This window comes from Camponotus floridanus, unplaced genomic scaffold (genome assembly GCF_003227725.1).
Source record: "Camponotus floridanus strain SB8 unplaced genomic scaffold, Cflo_v7.5 scaffold9, whole genome shotgun sequence".
In the NCBI taxonomy this organism is placed as follows: domain Eukaryota; kingdom Metazoa; phylum Arthropoda; class Insecta; order Hymenoptera; family Formicidae; genus Camponotus; species Camponotus floridanus.
The window spans coordinates 1,847,863-1,870,253 of NW_020229860.1; the positions used below are offsets into that span (position 1 = coordinate 1,847,863).

The 22,391-nt window shown below is 27.5% G+C and overlaps 2 protein-coding genes across 5 annotated transcripts; one reads left to right on the forward strand and one right to left on the reverse strand.

Annotated features, from left to right (window-relative positions):
• The first annotated feature begins 19 nt into the window (after window positions 1-19).
• On the forward strand, window positions 20-5,077 carry LOC105259239 (probable serine incorporator). Of its 4 annotated transcripts, none has more exons than XM_011271066.3 (11): window positions 20-235; window positions 824-988; window positions 1,049-1,236; window positions 1,301-1,510; window positions 1,582-1,666; window positions 1,751-1,934; window positions 2,036-2,242; window positions 2,445-2,483; window positions 3,084-3,234; window positions 3,331-3,501; window positions 4,780-5,077. In XM_011271066.3, exons 1-10 carry the CDS (start codon window positions 209-211, stop codon window positions 3,467-3,469), a joined length of 1,395 nt encoding a protein of 464 aa, XP_011269368.1. In that variant the 5' UTR covers window positions 20-208; the 3' UTR covers window positions 3,470-3,501; window positions 4,780-5,077. The 4 variants fall into 4 exon arrangements, with proteins under 4 accessions (XP_011269368.1, XP_011269367.1, XP_025270575.1 ...); XM_011271065.3 differs by lacking the exon at window positions 4,780-5,077 and adding an exon at window positions 3,600-3,770; XM_025414790.1 differs by lacking the exon at window positions 2,445-2,483 and having other exon boundaries at window positions 3,072-3,234; window positions 4,780-5,076.
• Window positions 5,078-6,159: 1,082 nt separating this feature from the next.
• Window positions 6,160-21,899, reverse strand: LOC105259236 (nose resistant to fluoxetine protein 6). The gene is made up of 12 exons (XM_011271063.3): window positions 21,213-21,899; window positions 11,943-12,098; window positions 10,910-11,130; window positions 8,959-9,167; window positions 8,486-8,741; window positions 7,967-8,127; window positions 7,698-7,866; window positions 7,338-7,531; window positions 7,130-7,259; window positions 6,837-7,029; window positions 6,602-6,747; window positions 6,160-6,455 (listed from the first exon to the last, which is right to left on the reverse strand). The coding sequence occupies exons 1-12, from the start codon at window positions 21,478-21,480 to the stop codon at window positions 6,309-6,311; spliced, it is 2,250 nt and encodes a 749-aa protein (XP_011269365.1). The 5' UTR covers window positions 21,481-21,899; the 3' UTR covers window positions 6,160-6,308.
• Window positions 21,900-22,391: the final 492 nt, after the last annotated feature.

The window sequence follows — 22,391 nt, forward strand, 5'->3', positions numbered from 1 at the left end:
CGCTTGTGACGTCATGGTCAGCTGATTGCGCGAAGTTGCCTGCAAATTGATGCTGTCAGTCCGCTATTGTTATTATTGTAATACAGTGACTTTCTCGTGGAAATTTTCCTTGCTCGGTGAGATTTTATTTCGGTATCTCTAATCAAAATTCTTTTTTCGAAGCATCTCGTCTTTTCTTCGATAGCTCGAGCAGCGGAGAAAACTCATCATGGGTCTCGTGTGCTCCACAGCTCAGGTAAAGTTCAGATTCGAAGATAACTATTGTCTGACTCATTCTTTTCAGAGAAATAAATTTTCCTTTTTGTATCATTGAGCAAAATATTACGCACTATTATTTATTTAACGAGATATTTATGATTATGATTATGCAGTAATTATAATTCTATTGTTGGTATAGTTACTGGTTGTGTTTATTTTATTCCTCTATGGACAAAGAAGCCTTATACCAAATCCTTTTTTAAAAATATAGTTGAATCAATTTCAGCCTCATTTTCCTATGTCTCATAGGAAATTTTATAATTTCATGCGCGCGAATGATCTAATGACTTATTATATGCGTCATTTGTATGTTTTCATTATGTATATATTTTTGAAATATTGATTGTACTATGTTAGGATGTATATAATGTATAGAGCTATTTTTAAGAGGTATTTTTAAAGGTTTTTTGATACGAGAAACTGATGATTATTACAGAGATGTTGAAATATTATGAGAATAAGTTATTTATATCATTTGAGAAATTATTATTATTGTATGTTTTTGTTTTATCTATTTATAAATACCATGGATTCATTTTCTATACGGTTCTCTTTTACTGTATAGCTTGCGTGTTTGTGCGGAAGCACAGCTTGCAGTTTCTGTTGTTCTCAATGTCCTTCGTGTAGGAACAGTACAAGTACTCGCATTATGTATGCGTTGCTTTTATTGTTGGGAACTATTGCAGCCTGTATCACTCTGTCTCCTGGACTTCAGGATGTTCTTAAAAAGGTAAAAAAATATTCTTACTATTAGAAACGCCCTGTATTTAATGGTATTATATTTAAACAGGTTCCGTTCTGCAAAACTAGTTCTAATAGTTATGTTCCATCGGATGTTACTCTCGACTGTGAATCTGCGGTTGGCTATCTAGCAGTTTATAGAATATGTTTTATTCTGTCTCTGTATTTTTTCTTGATGTCTGTAATGATGATCAGAGTAAAAAGTTCACAAGATCCACGAGCACCGATACAAAATGGGTAATTGAGCTTATATTTTGCTGAAAAAAATTGCAACTTTGTAATATTTCTATACAATTCTCAGATTTTGGGCAATCAAGTACCTTTTGATAATTGGAGGAATTATTGGCGCTTTCTTTATCCCGGAAAAATCATTTGGATCTACTTGGATGTATTTTGGGATGCTAGGAGGTTTTCTCTTTATAATTATTCAGTTAATTCTGATTGTTGATTTTGCTCATTCTTGGGCTGATGCATGGGTAGGAAATTATGAAGAGACCGAATCAAAAGGATGGTAAGAAGATATTTTTATAATAATATAAATGCATCAAACATTTTTGTTATTGATACACAAAATATTTTTAGGTATGCCGCATTATTAGGTGCATCTTTCTTTAATTATGCTGTTTCTATTACTGGAGTGGTGTTACTTTATGTATATTATACACATGTAAGATTATTAATCATATTTATTTTTAGTAAAGATTTATAGATTTGTTCTAAATACATACACTTATTTATTTTATATTTACAGGAAAGTACATGTGCACTTAACAAATTTTTCATTTCATTTAATTTGATTCTGTGTGTCATTACCAGCATCATATCAATATTACCGGTTGTACAAGAACATCATCCACGGTCGGGGCTTCTTCAATCTTCTGTGGTAACATTATATGTAGTATACTTAACATGGAGTGGTATATCAAACAGTCCAGGTAAATATAAATGACTTTGAAGTAAGCTAGGAACATGTGACTCATATTTCATTCTTGATTGTCATTACTATTTTTACATTATTATTTTTATTAATTTGTAGATGAGTACTGCAATCCTGGTTTTCTTGGAATATTCTCTGGTAATAATATACAATTGGAGACAAAAAATCGTGTCACATTTGACAAGGAAAGTATTATTGGACTTATAATCTGGTTTAGCTGCGTTTTATACAGTTCCTTACGCACAGCATCTAAGTCATCAAAGATTACAATGTCCGAGAATGTGCTTGTTCAGGATAATGGAGCTGGTAAATATTAATTCAATTTCTGCTTGTATATGTCACTTAGTAACCATGCAATTTTGAAAGTATATGCTCTCTGTTCCTCCTGTAAATCTTCTCAAAACTATTTCTTTTTTAATGCACCGACATTAATATCTTTTCATCACTTATTATATTTAATCTTATAAAAATTAAAATAGTTGTATTAAATATCGATCTTTCTATATAGTTAGGAATGCAGGAGAGCAGTCTCTTATTGGTGGTGAAGGTAGGCACACACTATACCTTATAAGTAGAATTTATTTTCTGATCATACATTTTGATTATATGCATTTAGATTTTTTAAAATTATGTTTCAATATGTTTGCACAGATACATATTAATATATATTTGCACAGATAAAATTTCTTCAATAATTTACTTATATATGTAATAAAGAATATATTTTTATAATTATGTAGCATTGAATAGATCTGCTTAGCAATTAGTGTGTGTTTATCTTTATTCCCTTGCTTATGTTATATTTGTTTGTTGTGTCAATCTTTTGTTTGCCATTGTTAAATATTTTTATAGACATAAATTGTCTTATACAATTGTATAATTATATAATTTTTATAATATTGAAATTAAATATTAAAGATACAATACAGATTTATTGTTATATTTTTGCAACTATAATTTCAGTATATATGTAATAAAATATATGTAATAAAATCTTCTATACATTTATGCATGTTTTTTACAATAGATTATCATTAAAAACATTAATATTAAACATTGCTTGTGTTTCAGTCTTTTTATTTGCAGTTTAGTAGCTTTTTCTTTTGTTATTTCTTGTTTTCCTAAATGTAACCAGATTATACTACAGTAGACGGACGCAATCATGATGCAGAAGGTGGAAATGAGGCCAAAGTTTGGGATAATGAAGAAGAAAAAGTAGCATATAACTGGAGTTTCTTCCATCTTATGTTTGCCCTCGCTACTTTATACGTTATGATGACGCTTACAAACTGGTATAAGTACGTATCTGTGCTATTAAATCATTAACATATTGTTTCATTAACATATTGTTATATGTTTTAATGTGTATCGATATCATTATATTACTTTAATAGACCAAACTCCAGTTTGGATACCTTAAATGCAAACACTGCTTCAATGTGGGTGAAGATTATTTCTTCATGGATGTGTTTGGCTCTTTATGTATGGTCATTGATAGCACCTGCTGTTTTCCCGAACAGAGATTTCGCTTAAATTTATTGGAAGATCCACAGCATGTGAAACAGGTATCTATGACTGAGTGCCATATTACAATAAATTCTGATATATGATAAACAGATATATCTCTATATCTAAATATAATTAAAAAAATCTTATGTTACAGACATTTCTCTGCTTATGATCTAACATTGAAATGCTAATCACGATTATTTACGCCAAATAATGCAATTTGAAATATTGCATATTAAAGTATATTAATATATTATAAGAAATAGGCACACATTTTATGTGCAAATTTGCTTCCTCAATAATTAATTGTCTTTGATAAAAATATTATATTGTAGAGGATATATATATGTTATATGCTGCATGTAATTTTAGCACTAAATTTTTATTAACCAATCTTTTAAGTTATGCAAGTTGATTTAACTTTTAATAATGTGCTTTATTTTTGGACTAACAATTATGTTATTATTATACGCCTTATATATTATAAGAAAATCAGTTTTATTAATACATATATATGTGAAATTATATATACATGAAAAATTACAGTACATATAAAGATATGATACAAAAGTACATTTATATGTCTAGTATAAAATTTACGACATTATTTGAAAAGTCGTTTCAGTATCTATTCGATTTATATACTATGCAATATATGTTGCACGTAATATTGCTGTACCACTAATGCATTTATAACTAGTTTATAACTGAAACTGACGCATAATTGATGCGTTGTATGTTGATATATATACAGAGTATTCCGAAACTCATAATCAATTTTTCAAAGACAGATTCCTGGGATCATCTGAAGACGATTTTTCCTCAACGAAAATGTCGAGGCACTAATAATTTTCGAATTGTAAGTGATTGGAAATAAGGGGTTTTTCGTAAACTAAGTTTTGTAGAAATAAAATATTAACAAAACCACATTCTTCGATTAATTTTAAATAAAGTTTACTTTACTACAGTTGAGTTTTAATTTAAGGTTTAATCGCAAAGATATATGATGACAAAAATCGGGAACATGCAAAAAATGATGGCCTTCATCGACATTTTTGCTGAGGAAAAATCGTCTCCAAATGATCCCAGGAATCTGAAAGTCTTTGAAAGATTAATTATGAGTTTTGGGACATCCTGTATATATAAATTGCATATATATTCAAGTATGCTCCTATTCATATGTAATATGGCATAATTAAACATTTTTAATGCTTATTAAGAGTTATAATATTTAAAATTTATTGAAATATGAAGAATAATATTATATTTTATTTTAATATTTTTTGTTTCTCTTTTCTTTAAATTATATTATTGTTTTATGCTTTCATTTTCAGCTAAAACACACACAGCCTCAATTTAGAGCTTTCTTGTATATCATCTGCCTATTGCAAAACATACATAACATCTATAAAAGAAGTTAATTACAACTGATTTTATGAATAAGTACTATTAAGAATATAGAAATAGATAATTATCATATGTGATATAGCTATTGCATTCTATAATATGTAAAGAAAAATATTCTTTGAGCAATTTTTTGTAAAACATTAAGTGTGTGTATTAATGTATCTTTTTTGTTCATATTTAAATGGTTTAAAATGCTACTTTCATTTGTTTAAACTTTTAATAAAAAGAAACACACACATACACATATATATATTCTTCTATGTAAATACACTTAATTATTACATAATAGTTACATCGTAATATAATTAAGACGTATAAGAGAATTTTATAAATTTACTTTAATGTTGCAAATATATTTTTGATTTATTTCATAAGATGTGTTGCAACAGTTATACATTTATCATATGTAATGAACATTATATATTTTATGTTTGGCAAGATTAAAATACTTTTGAGCGGTGCTCAAAACACATGTAACAAATTTTAATTTAAGTTTTATATTATTAGTCTATATATGTATAATATTATATAACAATCTAAACTTTTATTTTCACTATTCTTCACTTTTCGATATTAATATTCTTCTGTATAATAATAATATACTGAAGATTTTAAGAAATTATGTGTGAACTGTATTTCTCGAACAATATATGTAAGACATAGAAGTAAAGAATGAGATAAGAAAATACATGAAATGTGTATTTAATATTTTTTACAATAATTATTTTATTGTCCTAAATTTCCCGAACAATATATTTTTAATCAAAATGCATTTATACAACAATTACGATATTGTTAACATTTTATCTTTTTTCACTGACGTATTGTTTTTGCTTTAAGTTAACTACATTTTTATTTAATTTATAGGTACAAAAATGTCTTGATTATTTGCTTTTATTTATTCTTTTATAATATTGCTTTTCATTATTAATTATTTTTCTCCATCTTTATTGTGAGGCTAGAGGAATTAAAGCATACAATGCCAATTTGTATGAATTATAATTTACATAATACTAATTGCCTAAATGTATTGTATAATATTCTATGTAAACATATCAAGTTTACCAATTGTACGAAAAATAATGAAAATAATATTTACAGTTATATTTGTATGGCTACATGTGCAGGAATGGAAAAAATTATGTAAATATATTTTAATTTTTCTCTCTACTTAGTTTATAGTTTTTATATATACTAGACGTTAATTACGTCCGTAGGATTAAAAAATGAAAGCATTATGTACAAAATTCTAGGTTGTAGTGATGAAGATAAAACATTTAATTCGAATCGTTTAAAAATTATGTAAATATATTTTAATTTTTCTCTCTACTTAGTTTATAGTTTTCATATATACTAGACGTTAATTACGTCCGTAGGATTAAAAAATGAAAGCATTATGTACAAAATTCTAGGTTGTAGTGATGAAGATAAAACATTTAATTCGAATCGTTTAGATTTATTCTATCTTAGATGACTTTGTTTTATCTTTTTGTAATACTGGTTTTTTCAGTATATGATTTTTTAGATTTTGGAATGGTGAATCGAATAGCAGGGTAAGAATTATGGACATGAAAATAATCCATATTATTTCCTTTAAATTTATCTGAAACAAAATTTAAAGATATATTAAAGATAATATTACATTATTATAATCAAATAATTTTATAAATATATGAAAAGGAATAATCCATTTAAAAAGATTTTACTTTTTTAAATCTTCAAATTATCCACTTTTTTAAATCTTCTTACCATTATGCTAAAAAATTCATATTGCTCTGCAGTGCGGGTTTGCCCAACATTGTAAAAATATATTGGAAATTGCGTTAAATAAATAGCATAACTTATCCTCGTAGTAATGAGAAATCCTCGCCAAGAAAATAATTTATTCAAGAATCCTATAATTGATATGATACATGTTACTTTCGAACGAATATTATTTGCAGAATATTTTGCATTATTATTAATATGTTTTTTCAGTAATTACCGTTTGAACTGCCAGTATGCTGTGTTACTGCCATCCAAAGAAACAATCCGCACCATCCGATAGGAGCGAACGCGTTATAAGTAGCTGCGTGGATCGGATCGTATACGTAATCGATTGATCCCATTTTAGAAGGCCCGATAAAAGCCGCCAAAAACATTATAGTACACACAGTCCAACCTGTATAAAGAGCTGTCTAAAATCCACATATTAAAAATTAGTATATTTCGTAGCATTAGTATATTTTAATTATATATTAATTATATATATTGTACATTTAATACAATACCACTTACTGCGCTCAGTTTGAAATCTTTAGGTATATTTCGAAGTAAATAGCCCGCAAAAATGCCTATGATATAAACAGTTAATCTATGTGATGGTAATGTATAGGAGAAATCAGCAGTATCAAATAACTGTTTTATCCTGTCAAGAAGAAAAAAAATAATGCATATCGGAGTCAATTTTTTTCCATTATTAATATAGCATGTATAATTTACTTACGATGTGCCAAAGTATACATAATTGTTAAGATATTTGGTATACGTGACGTAAAATCTTAATATCGTAGATATCACGGCTATTGTACCAAGTACAATAACGCCGATCTTTGGTTTTTTATATAGGAGCAACACCATCACGGGTGAAATCGCAAACAATTGCGTGTCTATTCCCACATGATGCGTATGTGTAAGACACTAAAAAGATCTTGATATAGAAAAGTCGAAATAATATTGCAAATAATCTTTTAAAGACTATAATTAAGACATCTTTAAAAGTCTTTAAATTTGCATTTTTTGCAGAAAAATAATTTTATCTCTCGAGTAAAACAATTAATTGGTATATATTTTGTACGATACTTACCATATTTTCGAATCCAAAATAATTATGAATAAATAAAAAATTCCGCCACCACGTTTTTTTGCAGATATTCGCGTGATTGGTCACCACCAACGGCCACTGTGGTCCAGATCCGATGTACGGCATGATGTGAGTACAAAATAATATCAGCGCTCCTAAAGTCGGTACTAATCTAAAATCGGAAATCATTGTACGTATTAAAAGAATTAGATATTTTCATATTTATTTAATTAACATATACGTTACTGTTACATATATGTTATTCTCAGCACCTCAACAAGCGCGACAAGTATTCGCTCTTGATATCCAATTTCCCGGTTTTGTTTAATCTGCCTACGAACGAATATGTCGTTAACAGACCGGACAACATAATGAACGGATCAGTATAAAGACTAGCTGCTCTTCCTATGACAGTCCACGATCTACCTAAAAACTGCGTCAAAATTGTCGCATATTTCTAAATTGAAATAATTTATGTCTATTATGAAGATCAATAATAGGGACTGATAATAGTGATAATCGATTTATAATATATGCGTGTGTATACATCATAACATAAACAAAATTTTTATTTATATAAAGCAAATGCAATATTTATGAAATAATATTCTATATTATATATTTTAACACATTTTTTATTTTAAATATTCTATTTATATTTTTACTACTTGAGAAGATTATGATCTCCTGTAAGTATATTTTATTCGTAAAGGTAACATTTAATACACGCACATATATTTTTTTTTAATTTATCCCTATATACTCGTCTTTAAAAATTGATAACGACATACCTCACTCATATAAGTCCGATTCACGTAGGGAGTAAAAAACGCCGCCATACTCTTATGAGCTATAACTAGTAAAACACTATTTAAAAATCGGATACCGTGGAGCGATGCTATGTCGCCTTGCGGTCTTTCCAATGAGAAAAGTTTCTGCATATTACGCTTTAAAGAAAATGATAGAAGCAATTCACTGGCCGATATTTTGTAGTGATCGTAGTACGCAGCTACAAGAGTCAGGATTAACACAGTAGCGAAGAGAAGACTGTGGAAAATAATGTGAAAAAAAATTATTTAATTTCCGAAAGTTTAATTAAGAATCTGCAGTAATTAGTTTTAGAAAGAAGCGAATTTAGGAAGATCGGTAGAAATTTATTATAAATAATTGAATAAGTTTCTGTCAACTTTAATATTCGCTTATTTTTTTACAAGATACATATTAATGCAAATATTTTCTATAATTAAAATAAGTCTTTTCTTACCTAGTAGCGATTGTCGCTTTTGATAGAACAAGTTCCTTGTTCACTTGACACATTTCCTCATCCACATGCAATGTAATTTTGAGACCAGTTTGAGTCGTATATTTTGAGACAGCATGTTGAAGAGAAGCCTTCACATCTTGGGCTGTACATGATGCGGGTGTGCATACAGCCCAATTTATAGTGCTAAAACGCGGCACTCTGTGACCAGGCTGAATGTTAAAATAAATAATGTTAAGTCTTAATTTTGCAGTTACGGTACAAAACTGTCGGACAGATTACAAAGATAAATTTGCGTTACAATGCAAACAGATACTTAGAATTGTACATTATTAAAAAAATTAAATATAGAAGCGACGTAAACATCTTGTAAACATTTCAACTAATATGAAACTGATAAATTAGTTTCTTAGACATCACCAATAATATTTTTTTTACTGTGTGACACAACATTTTTGTTTCGCTATTTAAACTCATCTCCATTATTTTGTATACACGCTTATGTTCTCTTTTATAAGTGCTTGTGAAAAGGAAAAATTACCATTAAATATTGGCTCAGAAATAAATATTTATAATATATTGAAAAATATGTAAATTCTAGAGAACTGTTTGAGAAAATATGAAAAATCGATGTTTATTACTATTATATGCATAAAGAATGATAATGGGATATTTTTTTTAAAGAATCTCCACCATTTTATAACTGATTTATTTCATAACTGACCTTCGTATTAACGAGAATTTTAATATATCACGCAAACGCTTTTGAGATTGTATTTACGGAAGTCTATTCTAAAGCATTCGATTAAAGCATTCGAGAAGTGTATGAATAAAGCAAACGGAGATGCTTCATAAATCATATTCACAAGATTCTTATGAAGGCGGAACGAATAATTTTTTATTCAGAAAATAATTGATGCATTTATCTTGTTAAGCAACAACAGTAATTGATATGCTTGGTTTCCCTGAGACAAAAGATAAACAATAATAGATACTAACATTAAGCCAACATGCAACATTACAAACGATTGTTAGAGTACATTGTAATATTCAGTCATGATGTACATATTATTATCGTAAATCACACACATTGTCGACATCGAAAATTATATTCTTTATAGTTTATATAATCCACGATATTCTAACGCGATTTACCGTTTAATTGAAAGCCTTATATTAATTCTGATTACATATACCTATCGCTATAAATATCGTTATGAAACATTCTTATAATGCATCGATCTTCTACAAATTTATTCCTCAATTTCTGGCTTTTAAATTTAAGTTAAATTTTCAGATAGCTTTCAAGTTTTAAGAATATGTCTTTGTGAGTATGTAACTGTCTTTTTTATACACAATTTGCCGTTTCGTTCTATTAAAATTCACTCTACGTCGTTCTTTGTTTTCAGCGTGGTTGTTCGTCGAATGAACGTCTTTCATTCGTCGACATCCGCCCGCGTCGCTGTCTTTCTCTTTCGATTTACATAAATTCTGCGGCACGGATTTATGTGTCTACTACATATTCATTAAGAATTAAATGGACATGATCCTTCGAATCATTAAAATGCCGCGAACATTATGCTCACAAAGAAATATTTATTATACAGAAGGCTTAGATTTTTTAATCGATTCCAATTTTATATGAATCTCATATCATCCAATATTATTATCAATTTATCCGATAATATACGGCATTTTTATAAAATATTTTCGTGTAAATGTACATCATAATATTTATCAGAATGTATACAAGCATTATCACAATCCTTCTTGTCAAAAAGAGTGAATAATCTTTAAATGACTCATATGTGTGACAAGAGTTTGATATTCTACGTGCCAAAGCGATCGCCAATTTCATTCGCGAAGGTGAGATATTGCGATAAAAAGCGGTGATTGATTACAAAACGATCGATCCAGCCAATTCACGTACGCACAAAAATGTGCATATACTCACGTCTGTCATGTTACTGCGGAATGCATAGTGCGAATGTAGCAGACGATGCAAATATTTAAGATCTGGTCGAGATTGATCGACATCCAACTGTAAATATGCCAAGCAATACTGTCCTCGAATGTCATTTTTGCCTTCGACACCAATGCATTCATCAAAATCACCGAATTGATTAATGTTTCCATTCAGTAGGCCAGAAGGTACTTTTGCAGTCGCATCATACACTAAATAATCAATGAATATTATGAAAATAGAAAAATCTCTAGAGAGACGAGCTTTCTTCTGATTATGAGGGTGATTTTATTGTAGACTAATTAATTCCTTACGCAAGTGACTAAAGTGGCTAATTAATGGTACAAGATAAATATATTTATATATTATGCATAATTATTTTGAAACGTATATTTTTCATTTTCTTCTTATAGAGAATCATATCAAATTTATTAATATATATAATGATTTTTTACATTAGATATATTTTCAAGAAATTAAACTCCTACATTTTAAAAATTGCATATGTAAAATACACTATTTTAATGAAACCAAGTTATGAAATTAATATTTCGGAGTTAATTAAATATCTGCGCTTTTTGTGTTGAAATAGTAATCCGATTAAATACATGCGATGTACATATACATGTATATATCACTAATAAGATGAATATTCGAACAAAAAAAGAAATCGAGTAACCAATATCTCAAAGTAACTATTGGCAAATCTCCTATGTCGCCTACAGAATAGCAACTTAATGTTCAATTTACAAACATTTTATGTAAAAGTCGATTGAGAAAGATCATTAAATTTATTAAATTATCAATTACTTCAAATTTGATTTCGAATTTAATCTCATAAAAAATATGAATTTGATCTCGCAATTATTAATTAATTATTAATTAATTTCGAGGAAGAATTTCTTAGATAACGCCGTTTCTGTAATTACTGCTTTCATAATTTGATTTTATTTATGGCTGATATCATGTAGATTGTATGTTTTTGAAAATATTGAGAATATTTATTCATAGATGATTGACTTACTTTTGAGAGCCCATAGTGTAAACTTCGCGAGTTCCTCGTGGAAGATATCGGAATGTTGTTTGCATTCCGCGCTGACATCACCTGCACCAGGATCAAAAGCAGGGAGGATTTGCAACAATCTGTGTGCCTCGAGATCGATTTCTCCGGGAAAATTTTCTAAAAAAATTTAAGAAAAGAATCTTTTTAATATCTCCGATCGAAAATCTCTTAATGTTTGCATATTAAGGCAATCATTTCGCGTTAAAACATGCTCACATTTATTTAAGAAAGACTTTATTTGTGAAAGGAAAACTTTTCGTTCGTTTCTTATCGAATTAATATATCGCGTCGGGGATTCACGTAAATCGCATGAAACCGGGTACGTGCCTCGAGTTCAAACATGAGAGTGAGAAATTTTATCGACGTAAAACCCTGCTTGGTTTGACATTGACATGATAATGCGAGAGAGCTATTAAGATACCTCCCGATGTGCCTGTCGCTCGCAAGCTACGTTGTAATTTACGAGAACATGAAAGCAAAATTTTCGGATAAGATCAACGCACGAATCGCTCAATATACATATATAATAATTTTAATCGATGTTGCAAAAAAAACACTGTATTATATGTGTTGTCTGAAATGTGATTCAATCTGTACTTTGCAACGTTCATATGTAACATTTTTCAATTCGATATTCTACTACCCTTTTTTTACCTTTCGTCTTCTCTTTTTTATATAAAACAAACTTTATTTTACGAGGCAAGATTTTTATAATAAAACTTGTAAATTGAAAATTCACTTCATAGGCAAAATGATGAGCTAACTCGACAAAATTGAGCATAATAAGGATATGTAAGGTCGTTGATCCGCAGCGAGACTTCACAACTCGTAAAATTAGAAAAGGTTAACATACGGAGTTTTTTTTCGAGAGAATTCTCTCTCAGAATGTCATTGAACATTGAACCGATATTATGCATAATTGGTTAGTTCGAAAAAGAATTCTTAGAAACTTATAATATATTAAGAAGTATTATAGTCTATAATATTCTATAATATTGTATGTGACAATAAGATAGAATTGAATTCTTTAATGTCATAGAAAGTAAATTAAAAAGTTTATTTTTTTTATTCGTGAAACAAATAAAAAGTTCTTTAATAATAAATTATAATTAATTATAATTACAGTTATATCCTTTTATATGCGTTTTTAAGGATGGTTAGAATTATTCTTGTTCTAATATTATTATTTATATAATAATCTTAAATTGATTTATGAGTTTTAAATGATATATCAATTTTAAAGAGGAATTTAGCGAATGAAATAGTTATGATACTATTTTCTAATCATATAATATCTTTTTTAAATTATCACAAATATTCATCGACTCATGAAAAGAATCAATTGTATAGAATCTGATACTTATGCAGTTTTTCCTTTTTATGCATTTTTTTATACATATCACTGTGTGAACTCATATTGAATTGATTTCAAATGTGTTACAATGGTTGACTATAGAAAGTTACAACATGGTCTTGCATAGTTATTGCAGTTATTGCATCACGGATGCATAAATTCTGCATTGAAAGATTCATCGAATATACTGTAAATAGGAAGAATATGATCGACATTTCTTTAATTCTCTTATTGTATGTATAATTCTCTGATATATTTTTTTTGTCATATTTATCTACTGTCAATTAAATAATATTACTTATAAAAAAACCATAAGGTCGCGATAGTCTTTGAACTTCATCATTTTTTTTGTAGTAGCGAATGATTGACCTGGTTTCTATTGTTATAATATGATAACATTTATATGACAACATTTTCTCGCGATATGTGACAATCGAATTCAAAATGAAGCCGGACATTTAGAAAGGGCGAGCACGATGCGATGGCGAAACCACGATGGTCTCTGAGGAATCACTTAGCGTCGCGGTTTGTTTGTTCGATTAACTGTGTAACCGCATAAAACACAATATGCATAAATACAGTGCAGAGGGGATAAATAATGTGCATTTTCATATGTATCACCATTATTTAATGTTTCATATATATATATATGTTTATGAATTTTTTTATTTATAGTTATGTATATGCAACGAGTTAAAAATTTGAACAGAGCAAAGGTATTATAATGCAAATGACACGTACTATTACATAAATATTGCATAATAAGCACTTATTTGTTTTTTTGTTAAATCGCTGACTTCATCGGGAAAATAGGTGATAAGATAATCTCATACTTTCGTAAGCACGAAACACGTAATTAAAGCATTTTAAGTATAAAGTTTATATTATGTATAAACAAAAACTTTTATATTACAAAACGCACGATAATAATCGGCAGCGTTAATTTGTCGTGTAAATGCGGTGATATTACATCTTCTACCACGGTTTACGATGTCTTGTTGTACAAGCAATTAACGCGTAGACAAGAAGGATCGGATAGATATCTATGTATCTTCATTAGCTTCTTATTAAACGTTCTTTGCCAGTTGCATATAGTTAGCTGATTTAAAAAAACAGTTAAATAATTTTAAAACTTATTCACATTTAGAAGAAAACATATTTCTGACATTTACTGATATTAAAAATCAAAATATATTTCTTTAGACTTGAATTATTCAGTATTAAAGTGTATTATATATTTTTTTGATAATTCGGCAAATATGAGTACAACAAGCAATAAGAATTTGTAAAAAGAATTATTGTCTGTTATAAGTTATTCACAGAGATAAAGGATTAAAAACATATATCGAATGATATCGAAAGTTTATGAAATCGATGTTATATGACGAAACATTGTATAAATATTGGAGAAAAACCCTCTCTTCTTTTTTAATTGTATTATGTATGTGTACATTCCATAAATCGCACAGAGGCGTCCTTGTTTATCTGTTACACGCGCTTTCACATATACAGTACACATAAATCACAAACCTGAGGTAATTGACACCTTTAATCGAAGGTCATGTACTACATCAAGCTCACGACTTACATCTCGAACTCTCGCGGAGCATCTTATTATTCAAAACATGAATCAATGCGTTCAAGAGAAATTATGGATTAGCTATTTATTCTGCTCAAAATCTTGACCTTTTGCGAGATATTTCATTCTTGTAAAATTCGATTTTATCACTTCCTGTTATTTTTCATTACTTCACACTTGTATATAAAAGATTTTATTCTATTTATTATATATATATATATATATATATATATATATACATATATATAATTAAATAGAATAATATATATATATATATATATATATTCCTATTTAATTATATATTTGTTATATTTATTTTATTTTACATTTTCTTGAAAATTTCGATAAATTTTAATTATACCGATCTTTATTTTTTGATAGAGATATATATAGATATATATATATCTCGCAAAGACAATGTTTGGTTTACATAGATTTTTTACATAGATATTTTTATGATTTTCACACTTTTAATTATGATTTCAAAATCTTGAAATCATAATTAAAAGTGTGAAAATTTGAATGTTAGAGATTTTAGGAATTACAGATATGCAAGCGTAGATTATATTAGCTTAACTTTTTTCTTTGAAATATTAATATAGTACATCGTTAAAGAGATAATTATGCACTATGAGTAAATTTAATTGAATTTTAATCAGATTTTAATTCGATAATTTGTAAGTGATTCTTTTCTTAAAAATTTATGCATATTTTTGATTGATTAAATAGTTTAAGAGATTTGACAAGTTTTTCAATTGTAGTTTTCTGTTACATTATCCCACAAAAAGAGAGGGAGAGAGAGAGAGAGAGAGAGAGACATTAATTAAAATTGAATGTTATATTAAAATTAAGATATTAATTGTCAAACAAAGTATTGAGGACGGAAGGCAAATATGTGACAAGAATAGTAATTATATGAAAACTAAAACTAGTTTTACTGAAATTTTTGCTATTAAATTTTGTTGGTACTTAATTGAAATCTTTTCTTTTAAAACATCATTTGTTTAATTTTTTTAATATCTCTCATATATATAGCTATTGTTTCATAGCTATTCTAATAATAGTGACCCTGAATCATTAGACTACCGCGTTCACGACCTTCTTTCGGTCCATTGGTAATAATACTGTGTGTACCAGGCGCGTTGCATAATTCACATGCGGTAATGTTTACTTTCTTTACGGGTCCGGTTCATGAAAAGCTGCCAACAAAGTTGTGGCAATCCGAGACAAAATTTGCCACAATGTGCATTGGTTAACAACATATGATGTAGCAATAAATGAGGTTGCAATGCGCGTTGCAAATAATGGCTCACAAAGCCAATTGTGTTAATATTACTTCTAATTCTGATTAATTTACCTTATTATTCCATTTATGTGGTTACAAATAGATTTATGTGATTGTGATAGATAGTAATAGATTGTAATAACTAGATTTTATAAGCCAAGTCAATAACACAATAAATTTTGTTAATAAAAGATTTATTTATTATATTATTATTATACGTTTTCAATGTTATTAAATACTGTAGCAATTAATAATGTTAATAGTAATATTATATTATTAATAATAATATATTAGTAATAATATTAATAATAAAAGTATTAGTATTAATATTAATAATAAAAGTATTAGTATTAACATTATTAATTAAAAACAATTTATTTTTCATTTTTAGAGAAAACATTCTGAAAATAAACAAAACGTATTTAAAAATAAATTAAAATACATTTTAAAGAGTAAAAATTTATAAAAGAAAGTATAATTGAAAATATAATTAAAAATTATTAGTATAATAACATATATGATATGTGATATATAATATAAGATACAAAAATCAAATAGCTTATAGTTATCAATAATAAGTTATAATTATAGTTAATCAATAAAATTTATTTATTTTTTCTTAGATCATTATAAATCTTACTAAATGTTGCTTTTTTATTCGCGATATTATTACTAGAATTATTAATTCTTGAATTCTGTAATTTAGCATATTAACACATTTGATTGTTTTCACCTTTAGCCACAAAAAATCTAAATTAAAAAATGAATTATAAAGCATATATTGATAAATTATTGTTAAGATTTCAAGTTGTTTTAAGAAATCCCATCAACTAATCTTGAACTGTAGGACAAGATGTGCTTCAAGGTGTATTACATTCTTTCTTTGGCGGAAAGAAACAAAAAAATGTGAAATATATCTAAACATAATACATGAAATAAAAAGTAATATGATTAAAAAACCGGTTTTTCGACAATGAAACTTACTTTTTGACTAACCGGAAATATCTTTTTATAGATTGCACATAATAAAAATAGAATGACCAAGTCTGACCGGATCTTGTTAATATGCATGTATAAATATGTGTGTATCTATATCTCGGAAAAAACAGTTATAAATCGCATTACTATAAATGTTAATGTATTCTCAAGGATCACGTGTTGTATAAAAGAAATGTTAAATTTATAAGATTTATTTATATGTTATAACATTTTATTTCATATTTTTATATCGTATTTATATTTTTACATTATGATATTTTTGAAATTTTTTGTATCAATAAGTGTATATTTAAATATTGTCTTTGAACGTTTTTTTCAATATTTAGCTGTTTTTTGTTATCTTTTCTTGCAATATTTTTATTATTAAAATCAATGTATTTTTTTTAATCTAATGCAAGAATAAAATTGCAACATTATACGATACTGTTCGACTTATACTACAATATTGCTTGATCAAGTTATAACTTATAAGTCATTTCTCTAACCGTGGAACATATATAAATAAACTGAAGAAACTTTTAAGCCGGCATAATCCTTTCAATATTGAGAAACATATTCATCATCAATTGGACAGGCATTATTAATTCAATATAAAAGGAGAAATTATTTTGGATTATTATTTTGGATAAAGTTATGCAAAATTTTGACGCACACACTACGCATCACTGAGAAATTTTTTGGATCTTTTAATATTTGACGATATTAAAATGTTTTTCAAATCTTTTATGTGTAAATTACTATTCTTTTAATGGGTATAAACTACGTTAATGACTCATTTGCTTAATAGCAGCGTATAATTTTGTATTATACACATACATACATTCATTTTGAATTACACACATACCGTTCTATCATGCGCTATTAATGGCATTACACGTGCGGATTGTTTGATGGAAAAAAATTAAGTAATTAAAAATTTGATATAAGTATTTATGTGAAATATTTATTATCCAATTGCGATAGCATTACTATAAATTTTTAAAATAACATATGTTCATAATTTGCAACAGAATGAATTAATTATACCGGTTTTGAATTGATAAATTACGCAATTGTCTGCATTTTTATCACTTCGTAGAAATTAGTCTCGCCGCACCAAAAAAATTAATAGTCGTTATTAATAGATACGAGTCAATACATCAATTAGTATAATGATGTGAGAATGCAATATGTATTTTTAATGAAATAGTTATTAATAGAATATTTGCAGTTGTATTATGACATTTAATTACTTGAATATTACATCCAATATGACACACACACACACACACACACACACACACACACACACACACACACACACACACACACACACACACACACATTTTGCATTATAAACTGACTTCCTATATTGCAATGTTTAATATTTGCTCACTTTTATTATATCTCGTTGCACAATTGCATTTATCGATACGTCAGCACATAATGTACACAATATTATGATTAAAATTACTTTCAAATAACATATGTCGAAATATCAAAAAAATATTTCTACATTTTTTGACAGTTTAGTAAACGGAAATTTTTGTGAGTAAATTTATTTATGTGTGTGTGTGTGTGTGTGTGTGTGTGTGTGTGTGTATGTGTGTGTGTGTGTGTGTGTGTGTGTGTGTGTGTGTGTGTGTGTGTGTGTGTGTGTGTGTGTGTGTGTGTGTGTAAGGCAATGTTTATTCGAGATATTGTAAGTACCTCTAATCAATGCCACAATTAAGGTCAGCATTTTTTTACGGACGCATGCATTTTTTCTGCTAACGTTTGACTTTGGTAAAATATTCTTTGTTAAGTATTCTTCATTATATAGAATTCCGAATAAAAATTAATATAAAAATTACATAGGAAATATATATATATATATATATATATATATATATATATGTATATTATATTGTATGTCTATATATATTTTTCCTCTTTTGTATAATTTCTGTCCCTATATATAAAGAAAAAAATTATCAGTATATAATTCAAACTAGGCAATTTTTTCCATTTTTTACTAATACTTTATTTTTTTTAGTTTACTTTTTTTAAAAAATGCAAAAATTATTCTTTTAATTATTTTTTAATCATTCTTTTTATTATTCTTTCTATATATATGAACAGAGAAAATACATATGGGTATATTTTATATATTTTATATATGTAAAATATATATATATACATATATATATTATACATGGATTTTGTGTTGCGAGATTACAGTTACATTTGATGAATATGATATTAAATACAATATTTCCTGATGAGAACCGATACTTTTTCTTTATCAGAATTTAATTAAAAATAATTATTAATTCTTTTTCATAATTTTATGATCGTATATATATATATATATATATATTAATAATTATGCTTTTTAAGTCAAAATTTTATAAAAGTTTACTTAAAATTAAATATATAGATTTTTAATATTATTCATTCATATAAACTGCGATTAAATAAAAAAAAACTTTTTTAAATCATTCATAACATAGAGATATTACTCATGTTTTAATATTTTTATTAAAGAAAAATCAGTTTTTTGTTTAAATATAAGTGTTAATTTTCATTCTGTTTGCTAATAAATATTTATCATTATCATTTTATCTTAAAAAAGGACAAAAAGATTGTTTATTGCAAGTTTTAATTATGCAATAATCCTTTTAACTAATTATTATTAACTAATTTAACTAATTAATATTATTTGTAGATTGTTTACGTTGAGTGTATTCAAAGACGAATTGCAACATAAGAAATCGAAACCTCCTCATGTTAAACGAATTAATAAATAGCTTCTCGATATTAATTTTTCATGAATCGAATTTAAACATTTGTCATAAAACATTTGTCATAAATGAGGAAAAAATTTGATTTCTCTCTTAAAACGCATCTGTGAAATAAGTATCAATGTCATAAGTATTCGCGTTATACGTGATTAAATGTGTGTGGCCTTCGATAAAAAAGTGCACACAGAAGTTATATATTTTATAATTCGTGGGCTAAAACTGCAGATTATTTTTCTGCTATTGTAGAAAGAATTTTAATATTATTTTTTATATTAATGCTATTAATTTTATCGATGGTCAAAGTCAATTAATAATAATGAGATGCCAAGAACTAATGAAGCTGTATTTACTTCATGCATAATTGATCAAAGGTTAATAGTATTTTTGTTAATAACGAGATTATTGGTAATGCAAGAATGTGCAAATTTCAAATTGTTGCAAGATTGTTGGTTCTCTTTAACTAACGACTGTTGTTTAAAAGTGTTGAAGTGTTGATGTACTTCATGAAATAAATGATAATATGTACTTTGAGTATGGAAATTATATATATATGTATATATGATTTTCTTATAGCAACTTATCAATATATGTATCAACGAGTTAGATATAATTTAATGTTACTGTTCGCAATTCGAAGATGATCCGGTTGATTAAAAGTATCTGTTTAATCGAAAAGTCATTTATTCGTTACAGTTATTTATTCGTTTAATTAGAATACATTTTAATTTTCCATAGCAGTTCGTCTTTGAAATATGTTTGCGCAAACAATCTAACAATTATGGATATAATATTAGTAGACAAAAACGATAATATCAGAAAACTTTAACTAAAATTTTTTTTAAATAAATTAATAAAGAATACGGCTCTATGTATTTAACAACATGATAATTATGAAACGAGCGATAAGAGCCTAAAAACGCGGATGGTAATGCGTAATTTTTTTTTTTTTTTTCAAACATTAATTGTTCGCGAAAAAATTTTTTTTTAAATTTTTTTTTAAGACGTGCACAAGACATTTATACATATATTTTACTTGGTGTATATGCCAAGTTATAAAAAAAAATTTTTTGTTAATTTTTATAAAATATAATTACTTATTTTTATACAAAATAAAGGTATTGATAAAAGTAAGTAATAAAAAACGTTAATAGTAATAAAAAATGTTCATTTTGCTAATGATAATCAAATTTCTTTTTTATTACGAGCTATCAGCAGAGATGTTATATTTCTTATATGAAAGTATAGAACTCACCATAATGCGGATTCGTGTGATACATTTCCAATTCACCATGATTCCATACATGCTTTTCGGCGTCTATTGTATAATTGCCAAGGCTGCTGATTAACTCGATAAAAGTGAAGTTTTTTGTATCAGTCTTGTTACGCGAAAGCACGTATAGTATGTCTTCCTCTTCGAAAGTGCCGAGATTGCTTGAAGGCGTTAAGATGACTGACGACTTGTCTGCATACGACAGACCGATCAGACTAAGAATCGTCCAAATTCTCACAATCGTTCTCATTTCTCCCCTCTAACAAGATTGTTAAGTCGAAAAATATTACGTATATGAGAGTGCACCAAATTGCACAGTTTAATTTTTTGTATCGTGATATCGTTCGTATTTTTCAAATGAAATTGACAGGACCAGGATGGCAAGATTAATCGTGAATCATATTCGCACTTGCGATTGCCGAAAATATTCACTAAAAGTTCGAAAGTCGGGAAATTCGCTATTCGCTCGAGTCACGAACTCTCTTTCTCAAAAAAAAGAATGAAATCGTAACGAGTCGTCGCGTAGTACTTGGATCGGTCGAGAAAAATTGAACGGGCTACATAGAAGTGTTTCACGAATTGCCCGACTGTTTGAAGGCGAACTTAACGAGTGATCGCGGGACGATCGCGTAACGACGAAGTCACCTGGTGCCACCTTGCCAATAGGGAGAGAGAAGAGGGATTGAATACTGTCGCACGCGTATATGCTCGTCTTCTCCCACTCTTCTATATCAAGGAGGACCTCGATCATCGATGAAATAAAAGTGACTAGGTATAACCGCGCGAAAGTGTTGCTTATAAATTGAGAAAATATCTTAGTCATGTGTTCGAAAAGGCAGAAGGATGATAGTGAAGATAATGAAAGAGATTCGAGTCGATATTCCGGGATGTTACCTTGATAAGATGAAATTAGTGTTGTTACTAATAAGATTAGTTTTTGTTCGCAAGAATACATTTTTACGTAAGAGAGATATCAACATTTATTTAATAAGTTAAAAAATGACTATTGATACATTGCTATAGTAATATTTATTTGATTGCCTTGTTGCAATTGCATACTTTTTATAGTTTTCATATATAAAAAAAATTAATAATTTTTTGATATTTTAAAAATAAAATTGTATATCACTGCTTTTCCATTTGAAAGTGGACGAATTAAAA

Coding starts and splice junctions, on each gene's coding strand:
- LOC105259236 (XM_011271063.3), bottom strand. CDS start 21,480: ATGAGAACGATTGTGAGAATTTGGACGATTCTTAGTCTGATCGGTCTG. Junction 11,131..11,942: donor TACACTATGGGCTCTCAAAA/GTAAGTCAATCA, acceptor TTGATTATTTAG/TGTATGATGCGACTGCAAAA. Junction 7,867..7,966: donor TACTTGTCGCGCTTGTTGAG/GTGCTGAGAATA, acceptor TTCCGATTTTAG/ATTAGTACCGACTTTAGGAG.
- LOC105259239 (XM_011271066.3), top strand. CDS start 209: ATGGGTCTCGTGTGCTCCACAGCTCAG. Junction 1,237..1,300: donor CGAGCACCGATACAAAATGG/GTAATTGAGCTT, acceptor TACAATTCTCAG/ATTTTGGGCAATCAAGTACC. Junction 3,235..3,330: donor ACGCTTACAAACTGGTATAA/GTACGTATCTGT, acceptor TTACTTTAATAG/ACCAAACTCCAGTTTGGATA.